We start from the raw sequence: 15,872 nt of genomic DNA on the forward strand, positions 1-15,872 counted from the left end.
CTATCACAAACGTGCCAGTGTCGTAACATTTTCCAACTCTAATTCCAATCCCCGCACTCATCTATCTGCCGAGGGCCAATCGGTAGTGTGCACTCCATGCTACACTTTGCAAAATTGAGTCACGTGTCTAACTCATACGCTTCGATTAACATAATAATCTTAATATACTTTGTTTTTGAGAAACAGGCCACAGATTTTAAATAGGAAATTAAATTATTTAAGCAACAAAACATCGCCAGGTGTGATGATTCAAAACGGGTTCATTCATTTCTGGGCATTCTAAAAGAGGAAAAAGAAAAACAGTTAAAAACTCTTCTTATCAATTAATCTGCAGCGTAAATTGCTTACCGGATCTTCACTCATTGTTAACGTCGTTAGCTTGAAACTTTCACGAGAATGCTCCGATGTAGCCAATTCTTCGACCGTTTGCTCGTCATACGTCGTAACATCATCGACGGGCTGTCGATCTTCTGGCACGGAATCGAGAATCTGATTATCCGCATCCGTGCTTTCGAACTCCTGCTCCAAATATTCATGTTCCCAATCGTCTGTCGTAATATTTTCCGCTTCGAAGCTGGCTTGCATTTCACCGCGGCTTGCGTCGTTATGTTGCTCTTCTTCTTCTGCATCGGTGTCAGTGTTGAGATTGGGGGAACAACTGACCACTTTCTCTACGATAGTTTCTGGTGTCGATCTTTGGTTGTTTTCTTCAACCATCTCAACATTGCTATCTAATCGGATTCGCTTTAGTATGGGTTGCATCGTAGTGCAATCATGTTGATCAACCAAATCGTCCGGATCTTCAATTTCAGGTTTGTCGAAACCTAGTCCGCTAGCTCCACTTAAAAATGCGTTTGTTGCTGTTGATGCTGGTACTGCTCCTAACCTTCTTGCATCTGCATCCGGCTGTTTTTCACAGCTATGCCACGTTGTCTTTTTGGACATGATTTTTCCGCGTTTAGTCACAATCAGCGTGTGGGTACACGGCTTGTTGCGACATCGATAAAAACGTATTCCATCCAGGGTCCGTTTCCGTAACGAGTATTGTACACCCTTGTACGTCACGACCATATCATTTGCTGTGTTCGAGTTTTGCATCGAATATTTGGATCCATTTCCATCGACTTCTTGAGCCGGAACGTGCTGTTTGACTATCTGCGAAGTGTACGACGAGATCGGCAGTTTAGCTTGCACCTCTTCTGATGTGGCATTAAGCGCTGGGTGCGTATGCACCAAGTTATTGTACGACATTATTGTCCCGGAAGGGTAGCACAAAATGCCGCATTCACATTTTTCCTCGATGCGCTTACTGCATCGCCAGTACTGCACACCATCCCTACGGGTGAGATAAAAATTGTATCTATTGCCTTGGTACCATTTTGTCCGCAAGTTGCCAGTACTGTTAGGAACGATAGAGTTGGTCGTCGGCGGTTTCAACGAACCAGCAGTAGGCACGGCGAGGGTATTCGCTGGGGTGGATGATACTGGCAACGAACTGTTTAATTCGTTTGACAGCTTTGAATGATTCGGTAACTTTGGCATTCGATGCCGAAGGACGTGTTTTGTGGTACCGTACACCAGCTTCCCATTCGGTTTTCCATACACTTTAGCCTTACACTTCGGATCGTCCGTACACTGCCATATCACTGTTCCATCGTCTTGCGTGTTGAGGTATCGGTAGGAACGTCCATCCATTACTATCAACTTTTTTTGAGATGTATCCGTTTTGTCGCTGCCGGTGATTTGGGATGACGAATGGTGATGGGTACCCACGACGATAACGCGGTTATTGGGCAACAATTCCAACGTAACAGAACAACGATCGTTGAATTTATTCTTATCCTTGTTTAACACGTTATTGTAACAGTAGAACACTTTCGTATCATCCTGGAATGTTTGTGCGACATTGGCGTAATAGAAGTAGCCTTCATACAGTATCTTGGTTTTCTTGCCGGAACCACTGGGCGAAATGGTATTAAAGTCTGCCGACCCACGACCTACGTCCCGGCAATCGGTAAGGTCGGGCCGTTCGTGAGCGTGTTGGTTTGGAGTCATTACTCTCAAATTGCCGGACGGTAGCAGCTTTACCGAAGCGGAACAATCCGAAAATAAGCAGCTATAAAATTTGTCGCTATCCTTTCGATAAGACAACGGGACAAATTCGTACACGTAGTCTTCGTATAACAGCTGATTCTTGTTCAGATAATTTTTCACAAACGTATAATTCTGCGTTATGATCACGTCGTCGTTTTGTCCGTCGTTCTTTGGTACTGCAGTTTGAAGGTCACTATTTTTTATGCCACTTGCAAGATCACGCTCGTCCACATTGTCAACGCTCTGGTCTATCAGGGCACTGGTGTTGAGTTGTTCCGAATTCGTACGATTACAGCTATCAGAGGTTGTATTAAATGGTTTTTCGGTTTTTGTAATGGCATCTTCTGGAAAAGGTTCGTGATTATGCTCCGCATCATAACGGTGATATATTAGCTGCGTTTCCATATCCATGTACACGGAACCGGGGCAACTTTTTGTTTTTTGGTAGCGGCATCGATAAACGTGCAATCCGCATGACAGCTTGTTGTGGAACCAGTATCTGTGGCCTTCGAAGGCCATTGAATTTCCCAAACAGGATCGCACAAACCTGTAATCCGCAGAGCCCGTTTTGGAACAATCGGCAAGCCTCGCCTGTTTCGATGCCATGGCTCGCTCTGACAATGGTTTGGATCGATTTAATTCAGTTGTGGTGTCGGATTGGTCATTTAGTAGCGTCGATAGGTGATTGTGCGATTCGTTCGAACATTCGTATAGCAGCCCAGCCGAATCTACCTTCACTGTCACAGTACACTGGTGTGAAAGCGAGCACACACAACTGTAGTACGTCCAACCGTTTCCTTGTTCCTTCCAGGAGAACTTGTATCCCTTATAAAAAAGGGTGTCCAGTGTTTGTCCTATTAGCTCGTATTTTCTAGTACCTTTTGTATTTAATAACGTAGGTAATCGTTCTATTTCTTGTGTTTCTGGCGGCGGTGGACGATGGTTGTGTGTTGGGTCCGTTTCGAAGTGTATTTTGCCCGTAGCCAGGACGGATAGTTCGACCGGACATTGATGACGGCTATTCCATAAGAAACAGCGCCAACGCTCCGATTCATCGGAGTTCGCTTCCTGTTTATGACACAAGACCACGTATCGATGTTTTTCATAGTACAATGTATCGACGCCATCCTTTTTCGCTATCTGATACGTAGGAGCGGAACTTTCTTCTACCGACTGGTCATCATAATGTAACGAACTATGGCTTCGTTTTACTGTTTTCAGTAAGTTACGCACTATACTGAGAGCTTCATTCGGTCTATAATACTCATCAGGCGTTTTCACGCTGTGAGTTTTTCCCTTCATACCGGAAGAAGTTTTCCGGAGACCGCTGCTTTTCTGCACTACTATTATCGACGAATTGGTTGCTTCATGGTTATGTTGGCGTCCATTTTCATACTGTACGATCGCACCGTTGTTGCTGCAGAATAGAGCCGCGCGACAGGCCCTTGCATTGAACATAGTGCAACGCCAAAACTCTCGTCCATTCTTGATAGTTTGCAGCTTGTATGAATAGTTCTTATGATAGATTGTTTTTTTTCCAACAGTATGGCTTGGTGACGGCTTTAGTGACGTTTTCGTTTTTCCACTAAGTTCGTTTTTATACAAACCTTTCACCCAACCGGCCACAAACTGTCTCAAATTTTTAGCCGGGGGAGTCAGTTCATCTAGCTCTAGCGGTACAGCTCGATCAATATATGTCCCATTAATGGCATGATTATGTGGCATTGCTTCTACTTCCTGCTCAGTTTGCACAACGCGACCATCTTCCGTGAAGGTAACGTGCGCATTGCACGTCCTATTAGCGCGACATTTCCAACTGGAGTTGCCATTTACGTTAAGATTGCGCAACGAGAACCGATAGCCCTTGTACACTAACGAGACTTGGCCCCGGTTATTTTTGAAAAGCTGATACTCTTTGCTATGGTCTTCTACACTGTCGCTGGTTGAATATCTTTGTATTTTGATAGGGCTTTTCTGTTTACTTTTTCCATCGGGTGTAGTGTTGCTGGTGCTGGTGGTGGCAATTGTACTAACGTGAGAATTTGGATGATCATGATCCGTTTCGAAAATCACACGTTGCGAGATTTCACCGCCATCCGTTTCTTCGTACTGAAATTTCACCAACGCAGAACAATGGTTCAACGCACACTTATACACGGCGGTACCGTCAGAGAAACGTTTAACCTTCATCATAAGATTTTCTTTGTAGGTCAACGTATCACCTTTATCGGCGAGTTTAGCAACAATTCCCTTTTTGACTGTTTGGTCTTGTGCAGATACCGATGAAAATTTGTCTGGATACTGTAATGGTTTTGGTAACTCGTCCAATGGTGGATGATGATGGGTTGCATCGCGGTAAACAGCGCATGTACCATCAGCATGTAGGATGGCTTTCGCTGCACAATCCGAGCGTACCATGCAACGCCAAACCGTCGACCCGTCAGGACGGGCATTTTCTTTGCTGTAGCGATTTCGCTGAAAAATCAAACTTGTTCCATTGCAGCGATTTAAAGCAAAAAAGTAATCATGCGTAACATCTTCGGTATCCATATCGTCTGCCAGGTTAGTTGAATCATTTTCTAATGTAGCGTCTCTTATTGTGTCATTCGTGTCGTTGGCCCCATCATCATTATCATCATCGTAATCGTCATCGTCGTTATCACAAGTTTCATCTAAATCTTCCGGTAGTTGCGGATGGTTGTGTTTCTGGGCGTCCATTTCTATACTTCCATCTTTCATGATCTTCACCGAAACACGGCAGGTTTTTTTATTCATCTGACAAACCCACTTCACGCATCCATCCGTGCGAATTTTCATACTAGAGCGAGAGTATCGATACCCTCGGAACACCAAACTCTTTGTAAGTCTACGGTTTTTGACATATCTGTAGCAAGCTTTGCCTGGAGAAATCACTATTTTGTCAGTAGATTTATTGGCCGTTGGCACGTCAGAGACATCCAGCATTGTGCTCAGGAGCGACCGCATGTTTGCTTCAGGATCATCCTGTTCCTCAATGCATCCGTTGAAGTTAGCTAAACTAAGCTCAGTAGCATTGCCATCATCACTGAAGTTTGCGTTTGGTGATTGCTTTTCACTTTCATCCGGATCACCGCTTATTATGGGCGTATCGTCCAAGGACGGGCTAGGTGGTGAATGATCGTGATCAATATCATCGAGCTTGGCAATCGTCTCGTCGGAGTGCATCACAATCCCGGCTCGGCAACCTTGGTTCGCTCGCGAGCAACGCCACATCGATGTGCTGTCATTGCGAACTCCCTTTCTATGGTACCGATAACCAGCGTGTATGAGTGTGATGCCATTTTTTCGGTTGCGTACATAGTACCATTCATTGCTTACAAACGTTTCGTCATCCATATGGTATTTGTTGTTTTTTACTGGAGCTACTGTAATTTTTTTCGGTGGTTCTGATGTTGGATCAGTCGGACTGTGATTGTGACGTCTTTCGCTAACCCATTCCAATCTCCCATCGGGATATTGGTACAACCCGGCACCACAGGTTTTTTTGTTCATCCGGCAGAACCAACTGATTGCTCCATCCTGACGTGTTCGAACCAAGCAGTACCGGTATCCTTGGTACACCAGCGCCTTGTTGCCTTTCTTGTTTATTGTAATATGATAATTACGCATCGATCGCAACTTAGACGATCCTTTCGCTGTTTGACCACCAGCAGAAGTCTTTGCAACGGTACCACTGTTGGCAATTGGTTTGCGCATAATTTTGTCCGTTTTACCACGTATCGTTAACGGTGTGCTAGTGTTGGATTCATTTCCCGAACGGAATGGTTTTTTCCCAACACTATCATCTCCATGAATATCGTTTTGTTTGATAGGGCTAGTGACTTGGATCATATTTCGGTTTATCGTTTTTTTGTGTTTCGGTCTGTCATGATCATGTTTAAAGTCACGCAACACATATGCGACCCCATCTGTTGCAAGGATAAGCTTCACTCGGCAAATGATTCCGGCCAATCCTGAACAACGCCATAAGCTCAATCCATTCGATTTGTTGTATGCTTTCACGAAGCGAAATCCATCGAGAACGAGTGCTTCACCTCCTTTGAACGTGGGTAGAAGCTGATATTCAGTTGTTCCCACACTGTTATCGGGAATGTTCATGGAGTTTTTGATCGGGGAATGATCATGATCTCCGAACACCTCCACAAGTCCATCCTCGTATTGTAATGCGGCAACACCACACATATCGTAGTTTCGCCTGCATCGCCATTTGACTACCGTAGCAGAACCTTCCTTCTTTGTAGACTCTCGTACATACAGATTTCCATCGAAATGCAGCCGTATTCGACCGTTGCCGTTTTTTACCATCTTGTAATTATAGCTTCTTCGGACGACTCCCGTGGCGTCTTTTTGGTCTAGTGGCAGTTTGTTCTTTCCACCGTCACTTGACGAGGATTGCGGAGTTGGTGAGTTAGTGTCATTGGTTTGTCGCGCGATTCGCAATTTAATTTTAGCCGGCGAAGATTTATCTCCAAACGGCCCACCATCTTCGGTACTAACGCTTGCGACATATGGCTTCGGCGTATTACTTGTCGCGTCCTGTTTGTCGTGTGTATGAATCCCGACGGCTTTGAATTTGTTGTCTGTAGTTTGATATAAGGCTGCTGAACAACTACCTTTGAACAAACGGCACTTCCAGTATGTTGTTCCATCCACATTTCTATGTTTCATGCTGTATTTGTAACCTTTGTAGACGAGTGAACTACCTTTTCTGATGTTCTTTACATAATGGAACGACTCGTCATCAGACTCGTGTGGTGCAGGTGATACGTTTTCTAATAGACGCAGAATCTCCATATCGGTAGCACTGTTTTCTACTTCCCTGCTGTGCGCATGGTTTATGCCATTTGTTTCCAAATCTCTGCTATATTTGTTCAGAAAGACTGCAGCTTCACAGCTCTTTATTCGACAGCGCCATTGCATCTTATGCCCATGAACGTACAGGAATCCATCTTGCATTAGGCAAACTAAATTAGTGCCGTTGTACACCTCCCGATATGGCCGTTGCTCCTCTAAATCATCTTCGGAATTCGTTGAATAAGAGCAGTTATCTATTAGCGGTATCAGATTGGTGCTGTGATCCATGGTACTGTCGTTTTCCATTCCAAAATCATTCCAATCGTCCGTCCCATAATCGATGTCCTGTGGCTCTTCTTTGATCGGTAGCTCGCAGAAAACTTCATTATTCTGTTTATAGAAGCAAGCAATGTAATACATGTGCAAATGTTACCTTACTATATGGCAAAACTTACATTTTCGTACTCTTCGGTCATATCTGCGTACGATATGCGGAACTCATCGTGTGTCCGTTCAGGCATCAACTCCAGCAAATTTTCATTATCATCTTCATTAGAATTGGCAAGGTCATCCTGAAACATAGTAAAGTTAATCAATATTTTGTACTGCAAGGATATAAAACGATGAAGATTCTTGTTTTACTAGTATGTCCAATAGAGATTGGATAATTATTTTCATTTCAAGGATTTAAATTTCAGGCAAAAAGATAGAATTCACACAAGAGTTAATTCATTATTTTAATCGTGAGTTGAAGGTCGCAATGAAGAGTTAAATCAAAGCTGCTTTGAAAGATTTGATTCTCTGTTAATGAGTTAAATCGCAAAAGAGTTATTAATACTCTTCTTGCAGATTTGAATTTACTAACTTTCTAGAATGATTTAAATCATTCACTCATTCTGAATCATTGTGCATTGTGTGTAAAGATCTTCTATGTAAAGTGTTCGACGTATTTAACTATCATACAAATAAATACAGAAACTAGAATCCGTACCAAGCCCATTAATAAAACCAGCAATAGAGCCTCGGTGTCTATAGAGCATCGGTACTAAAACTTAAAATCTTAAACCATAGATGTTCATCATCAAGTTTCGACGATCTCGGGTACATCTTTGCGATCTATATTTTTTTCTTATTCTGTCTCTCTTTTGCCTATGAACGCTTGCAATACATTTGACATGTGTCCGTGAGCGCAACATGATGAAACTAACTCATCGCGAAAGAGACGAAATAACACACACATCGTCGGGGAAGAAGCTGCTTTCATAACCTCCATTTTCAGATATGTACCGAATACCTGAAAATATCGTCCATGGAAACTTTACGACTATGGGCCGACTTGCGGAGGATGTGTTTTCTTCATGCGCAACCTGTACCTGTACATTCTGCTATAGAGAATTCGAAGACATTGTGTAATTGAAGCAATTCTTCGTTGTAAAAATGAGCTCCAACACAGTCGACGTCGACGTCATTCGATACACGTCCCATATCGAAAATATCTAGGAATACACGGGTACTGGAACATGCGCACGTATTTCAACACCAGATAGTGCGCTATAGAAACACATGCGATGAATAGAATATCAAAACGAAGCTTACCTGGTTAGGAATAGTCGAGTCCACCGCACCAGATGAGTCAGCAACGCGGGGAGTTGGTCCGTCCACGGTTGATTCTAATGCACCATAGGATTGCTCAGCAGCATCCATTGGGAAGAAATCAGCAGCGCTTATTTCAAATCCTTCCGAATCTATTTCCTTCTTGATGTACTTAGGGGGAATCAATGTGGACGTCGGAGCTGGAAGATTTGCTCCTCCCAAGCGTCTTTTCGAATTCTTATGTTGTACATCATTGTTGCGGCACTGTTCTCTATAGCGATGGAACTCTTCAATTTTTGCCACACAGCTGTAACATATCAGGGCATCCGGGTCGTTGGCGAAGGTGATCTATGTCGAAAATACCCGCACAGAATAAGCATAACATAAGAACAGGAACATGAAAATAGCACCGACTACGTGCAAAACTAGATACGCAACACTATGCAGTATGAAGTCTACTTCGTATCGCATCAGCATACCGGATGAAGGCAAACTATCATATTCATACACGATTCAGAAACTGGTGTACATACCTCAACAGTGGTACACTCGAAGATTTTACTTATAAGCAACTCCTCCGTGTAGCCACCTGGAAAAAGTTCCTGAAGATGGCAGTTGCCTTTGAAACATAACCGGCAACAGCCATTGGAAGTACTGTGTCCCGGCATTGTGTAATTCCCGTAAGATTGGTCCAATGACTTGTGGGTAGCTTCTTCCATTGTATCTACCGGTAAAAAGTTGCTCTGCTCATAATTCTCCATGATCCAAGATCTCCGAGATGCACTAAATTTCACTCTTTCACCTTCATCAGTTGGCTCCTACACTATTTCGCCAATTCTCGGTTCAGGACCATTTTGCAAGTTCGCACAAATTCCCGATTGCTATGTACCAGAAGAGCATCAAGTTATTCCTCACCAAAGTTGGACGTCCAATTTTCACTCGATGGCCCAACGCACAATGTCAAAATGCACGATGTTCACTACTACATTCGCAGACGTATCAAGTGTGCCGAAAAAAAGTCATCGGTTCACGAGTCCTCCTTTCTACAATGTTTTGTTTTGCTCTCCAGAAATTCCTGGCGTCACCGATCATTTACGCGGGAACTAGAAACACAAACACACACGTACATAACTTCGCACCGAACTTGTTTTTGAGCGTGAAACCATGACCAGGTCCTTTTGTGAAAGGAGTTCCTGAGTGAAATCAGAAAACCTTCCACACCGAAAACTCATTCATACTGCCGTTCGCACTGTTTTGGAAGGCAGATCACGAAGAAAAAAAGGTACACATTTTTTGTCTCCATGAGCTGAGCTGTCAAATTTATTCCAGATCATGTTTCGTTTTGCTTGGTGTGATGATCCTGATTCACAATAAAAAACCAGCATACGATCGCGAATGGGATGAATTCGAATTTTCGTGAGATTAGATGTAGTTAAACACGTTCCTCCCTGTGTTATTATGCTGCTTTATTTTTGTGCCGCACAGAACGTCATACCGTCGGCGGGTTAGTTTACGTCGTATGTTTGTACACTTCAACATGGATTTGGAACTCCGGAAGAATACGTCGTGAACGAATGAATTCTCATTTGGATTATAAAGTACCATGTTTGCTACAAGTCGTAACATTTCATTTATTGTTTTGTGTTCTTGAAGGCACGAAAGAAGGTGTGTAATTAGCAGTATTTCGTTTAACGCTGCTATGCCGTATTCCATTTGTAACTTTTAGCCACTCATACTTTAGCCATGCGTAGCGAAGCTGTAGTGTGTTATCGAACCAGCGCCGGTAAACGGTTGGCATTGGTGATACGGTCCCAGAACATCGTCCCAAACGATAGGGGCCACAAGCGAGGTGGTAAAACAGATTGCCACTCGCCATTCCGGCGGTCCTTGGCATAGCGTTCTGCCTTGGCCAGTGATCGATAGTACTGATACTGGGCAACGGCATGCACATCTTTTCGATTTCGCGTGGTCTTTGGCACAGTAACGGAGAGTTTGGCAAAACCCAAACTTAGCAGTGCTTCGCCAATGTCGATGTGCTTTGTTGATTCTGTCAGATAGACACGGCATTCGGCGTGCTTTTCGCTGATCGCTGATGATTGCTTCATTGGGATGAAACTGACTTTTTTGCCATCTACAACTGACTGCAGCCAGGAATAGCCGTTCGCGTTTATAGCGATACCATCTATCTTGATCGGGATAGTTTTGCTTGACCAGAAAAATATCTTCGCTGGTGGATGGTGTTGCACAACCAGCAGCGGTCCATACAGTTGTGATGGTTCAATTTTGGTCACCCGACCGAATTGTTTTATTTGTTCGCGGATGAAGTGATGTGGTATATCAGATGATTTTCCGAAGATAGTAAACTGTAATGTAAATTTAAGGTAATTAAAGATTAGGTAAGATCTTGGGAACAATAATTTGCATATGTATAAACTTACGGGACGTATTTTCCTGTATGCCACAATAAGCAATAATCCAGATACCGAATAGCTCACAAGCTGTGAACGAAATAAGTATACATTTAAATCTTTAGCTAAATTGGTGGTTTAAGACTTCGGCGCTCCAAAATATTCGTTCCAAGTTATGGGTATATTTAATGGGTAACGGTAAATTACAGTTACCCACAAATTAAATCCATCTTGCTTGGAACCTACTCTCATCTCAATGAACAAAGTTTTAAGACACTGCGCTTTACAATTCCTACATTGCATCAACTTCGACACTTACCTCTACTCCTTTAGTATCTTTACGCATAAAGTTGGAGAATTGTTCCCACAAACTTGTCCCAGTGTCGGAATTTGATGCGGCTGCCATTATATTCACGATACTTGTTTTAGGATGATGATCTCAGGATAGTCCAAAGGTGAAAGTCAGTTGTACACAATGACGCCCAAATGGATACGGCCAGATATGGTTCGATCGGTAGCTATGTTAAATTTAAGCACTTCGGATTTGCGATAGAACAAATTTGGTTGCACCGAACAACTGAAGCAGCTGACAATTTCATAACAAACTCATGACGTCAACTGTCAAGACGGCTGTCAATGTGTGTTGCTGCAGGGCGGGGAAATGTGATTAACCCTTAACCTTCAACAACCAATATATCAAATAGTGTTGGGTAAAACCTTTATTTTCCCAAAACCAGATGAATCTAACTGCGGAAAATTTCTCCGGACCAAAACGGGTTCAGCTAAAACCGAAAAATTGAACGAAAACTTCCAATCCGATCCGAAAACATCTAGAGTATTGATATGACTTGGCAAATGTCCAAAGTAGTTCGGTATGTTGCGGAGTTTTCTGAATAGTTCGGAGTACTCCGCTGATTCCGGTTTTGTATGATCCGTTTCTTCTGTTTCGTTTGCTGTTGGCTGGGACGTTGACTCCGGCTTTGTATTGTGTAAGTCGACACTGCAGAACTTCTGAGCGCCGGATTAAACTGCGGGTTGTTTTGGAATCGAAATCGATTTTGCAGCATCAGAATTTATGTGCATTCGGTAATCCACTCCGGATTTTACATGATTATTACCTACCCAACAGTAGAACATGTACAGTTTTTTCCCGAGTTACGCAACGCTCAAGTTACGCGAATTCGAGATACGCGAATCCCAAAATTTAGACAATTCGTGTAATTTTTAAGTAAGGAAAGTAAGTTTTAAGTAAGAAATGTAAGGAAAGTTTGTATTTGACAAATTTCCAAATTTTCCAAAAATGCATTATATTTTGATATTAAAAACATAAATTTTGATAAAAATTAACGCTGATTGTCGAAATAAACGAAGAAATATCAATTACTAATGTGCTTCGTAACGTGAAAAGAAGAAATCGATTAATGAAAACTAACTATAAACGATATTCTGAAGGGAATCCGAGTTACGGGGAAATTCGAGTTATGAGAATTTCTCTGGCACGCATTATTCGCGTAACTCGGGAAAGGACTGTACTGTATTATAGAATATGAAATATCACCCAAATGGAACAAAATAATACAATCGAATAATCTTTGTAAAAACAGGACAGTTTACAGAAAAACTGCTATAATTACTCAACTGATCTATCATCAACATCATGATCATCGAGCCACTTATAAACATTTAGCAGGAAGTTAGGTATATGATTATCGCTGAAAACGATTGTTGGGCCCGAGCTATATTCGTATATGGAGAGGAATAAATGTTGGCTCAGAACATTTTGTAACTGACGATTTATAGCAGCTATTGAACCAGTCCTGCAAGGATTATACAACCACATGACACATGACGCTATTCTTTCTTCTGTTTTTTGTTTTTTGTTGATGAACGTCCGTGCTTGGGATGCTAGTGGGGCAGAACGTCAAAAATCCTTTGAATTTATTAAATTATGGTACCAACTGACAAAATTAACATGATATTTTACAAAACTTGATGTGTTTTGAACTGATGTGAACTTGTGTTGTATACGTACGCCGCCGGACACTCACGTACCGCTCTCGGCGAGAAGTCGCTCGCCAGTTGACGAACACGAGTGTCTAGGGATGAGAGAGCAGGACGATCGGGATCGTTGTCTCCGATCATCTCGGCGTAGGAGCCGTGTTCAAGCATCGGAGAGGTATCGTGGTGGTAAAGTGATACTGCACGCAATTTTAATAAACAATAAGTTTTAGTTTTATATAAAGTTATTTACGTTGTCTCCTACGTTGTCGTCTTGGTCACTTTCGATTACCACAATATCTCCAACTTAAAAACTTGTAATCAATTGAAACCAAACGAGTCAGTTTACAGCAATCGCCACGTGGCGTAATACTGCAAGATAGACCACCCGAGAGGTGTTACCACCGTATATGGGTTTGCTGGATGGACAGGAACGGATATCGTTAAAACAGAAGCTCGTTTTTTATTAGTAGTGGATTCCCCCATTCCCAGTGTTGTGGCTGTCAAGATTTATCAAGCTTTATGTTTTTTTTTACTGGTGCTGAAGGAAAGTAAATTACGCGTATAATTATATTTGCTGTATATTCGAGGAGTACCAATCCTGAGTATCAATTAATTTCAAGGAGCAGCTAAAGGAACCACTAGCAGATAATATCTGCAATTCACCACCTAGCATTGACGAAACCCAAACCCGTCGGCTCAAGAATAACAAGGCACCAGTCACCGACGGAATAGTGACCGAACTGATAAAAAATGGAGGTGCAGCACTAGAAAACGAAATTCATCAAATTATTACTGAGGTATGGGATAGTGAATTAATGCCTTGTGATTGGAATCTTGGTATCATCTACCCCATATACAAGAAGGGAGATAAGCTAGAGTGCAGCAATTACAGGGGTATTACGATGTTGAATTCCGCCAAATACAAAATATTCTCCCTTATACTACAAGATCGTCTTGTCCCATTCGTAGAAAAGATAGTTGGAAACTATCAGAGGGGATTCCGAAACGGAAAATCAACCACTGATCAGATCTTCACCATGCTACCGATCATGGAGAAGATGGCGGAGCAGCAGCTGCACTACTCTTCATCGACTTCAAGGCCGCATACGACAGCATAGCCAGGGTGAAACTTTACGACGCAATGAGCTCTTTTGGAATCTCGGCCAAACTTACCAGACTAGTACAAATGACAATGAGCAACGTCATATGTCAGGTGATGGTGGATGGAAAACTTTCAGGGCACTTTGCTACCACCACGAATCTGCGCAAAGGAGATGGGATAGCTTGTTTATTCTTCAATCTAGCACTAGAGAGGGCTATCCGGAGGTGGAAACTTCGGAGACCATCTTCTATAAGTTAATCCACATCCTGGCATACGCTGATGACATAGACATCATTGGTTTACGGTTCTCCTACGTAGCGGATGCTTACCAAAGGATTGAGCAGGACTTACGCAAGGGTGACGTACAAATAGGCGATCGCACGTTCGAAGCCGTCAAAATTTTCACCTATTTTGGATCAACCCACCAAAAATTTGGACACCAAAAATAACATTGATGTTGAGGGGTGGCTAGGGTGCTAGCTACCATTCGGACTTTCTATAGTCTGAGGACACTTCTCAATTTAAAACACCTGGCGCCACGAACCAAACTTGGACTATATAGAACCTATATAGTTCCAGTACTCACATACGCCTCTGATCTTTGAAGGATCATTGGCCCCGTATGTGTGGAAGGGCAATGGAGGAGCCGCTACAAAGACGAGCTCTCTGTCGAACTTACTGTCGTACAGTGGATCAGACTTGCCAGGCTCCGGTGGGTTAGTTACGTCATGAGAATGACACCGAACGACCCAGCCCGTATAGTCCTTTTAGGTCGCCTACATGGACAGAGGAGGCGTTGTAGGCCCAAATTGAGATGGAATGATGGCGTTGATGCGTCCGCCAGAAAGGTCGGGTTAATGGATTAGCATACGAAGGTGCTCGACCGCGAGCGGCTTAGAGGACTCCTGCAGCAGGCCAAGACCGCGAAGCGGTTGTAGCGCCGAATGACGACAACAACGAACTACCAATTCTGGGATTTCAAGGCTGTACTTGTGCAATGATACAATAATTCAAACCGCGTTAACCGAATATATTAAAACATCTGGATTTCCACAAACGGCAATACGAGGATACCAACAGTAGTTGAGATAAACCATACACTAAGAACTTCAATGAGTAACATCGTGACAATAAGATATCTAGTATAAGGACAGGATGAATGCGCGATAAGCATGACAAACTCATTGGCATTGAAAGAGCAATAGCTGAGCTTATTGACAGTATCAATTGAAGAAGATTGTGTCAGTGATAGAATGCAGCCGCGGGCGTAGAAGTCTGCTGCGGAATAACAAATAAACCAACCACCACAGCGTGCCCAACTGTAAGAGGACAAAAATACCTTATAATTGACAAATTAAGCAACAATTAGTTTGTTTTTTTTTGTGGAAGAATTGCAACCGTTTTTACTGATATTAGATTTTAGGTTTCAAAAGTTTTACAACTATCTTACCATTGCATTAATGTGCACGATTTGAACTGCCTTTTACAGGAATGGATTCGTTGTGTACGCTCGATTTTTTTTTGTAAATACGTTTGGAATGATGTGATAACTTCGATGGAATCAACCGCACCTTAACCTATTATTCGATTGCCATTTTGTTTTCTCCTTTCTAGAGACAGTTGGTATTCTGCAAACGTTACACTCACAACGAAATCCAACCAGAAATATGTAGCTAGCACAAAACACTTGTTGTTCGTTAACATTGATTCTAACCTTTCGTGAGATAAAATCGATTTAATACCGGAACGAAGGTTAGCTGGGGCTTAATCTAGGTGAACTATTAACATTTTTTTCTCTATCATCAGGAACATCAATTCCGATTAGGGGTAGTTTTAGAAAT

At 42.5% G+C, this 15,872-nt stretch overlaps 2 protein-coding genes across 2 annotated transcripts; both read right to left on the bottom strand.

Annotated features, from left to right (window-relative positions):
* Positions 1-264: 264 nt before the first annotated feature.
* LOC128718118 (uncharacterized) lies at positions 265-9,281 on the bottom strand. Its single transcript, XM_053811791.1, has 5 exons — positions 9,054-9,281; positions 8,524-8,868; positions 7,383-7,499; positions 349-7,317; positions 265-279 (listed from the first exon to the last, which is right to left on the bottom strand). Exons 1-5 carry the CDS (start codon positions 9,279-9,281, stop codon positions 265-267), a joined length of 7,674 nt encoding a protein of 2,557 aa, XP_053667766.1.
* Positions 9,282-10,286: 1,005 nt separating this feature from the next.
* Positions 10,287-11,334, bottom strand: LOC128708392 (uncharacterized). Its single transcript, XM_053803369.1, has 3 exons — positions 11,248-11,334; positions 10,959-11,018; positions 10,287-10,883 (listed from the first exon to the last, which is right to left on the bottom strand). The coding sequence occupies exons 1-3, from the start codon at positions 11,332-11,334 to the stop codon at positions 10,287-10,289; spliced, it is 744 nt and encodes a 247-aa protein (XP_053659344.1).
* Between the last annotated feature and the right edge of the window lie 4,538 nt (positions 11,335-15,872).

Source organism: Anopheles marshallii, chromosome 2 (genome assembly GCF_943734725.1).
Source record: "Anopheles marshallii chromosome 2, idAnoMarsDA_429_01, whole genome shotgun sequence".
Lineage (NCBI taxonomy): Eukaryota > Metazoa > Arthropoda > Insecta > Diptera > Culicidae > Anopheles > Anopheles marshallii.

What these genes read in the sequence shown, in the direction of transcription:
- LOC128718118 (XM_053811791.1), bottom strand. Translation starts at nt 9,281, where the DNA reads ATGGAGAATTATGAGCAGAGCAACTTTTTACCGGTAGATACAATGGAA. An exon ending in ACTCGACTATTCCTAACCAG is followed by an intron (nt 7,500 to 8,523) that starts GTAAGCTTCGTT and finishes ACTATGTTTCAG; the next exon opens with GATGACCTTGCCAATTCTAA. An exon ending in TGACCGAAGAGTACGAAAAT is followed by an intron (nt 7,318 to 7,382) that starts GTAAGTTTTGCC and finishes TTCTATAAACAG; the next exon opens with AATAATGAAGTTTTCTGCGA.
- LOC128708392 (XM_053803369.1), bottom strand. Translation starts at nt 11,334, where the DNA reads ATGGCAGCCGCATCAAATTCCGACACTGGGACAAGTTTGTGGGAACAA. An exon ending in AAGATACTAAAGGAGTAGAG is followed by an intron (nt 11,019 to 11,247) that starts GTAAGTGTCGAA and finishes TTTCGTTCACAG; the next exon opens with CTTGTGAGCTATTCGGTATC. An exon ending in CATACAGGAAAATACGTCCC is followed by an intron (nt 10,884 to 10,958) that starts GTAAGTTTATAC and finishes TTTACATTACAG; the next exon opens with TTTACTATCTTCGGAAAATC.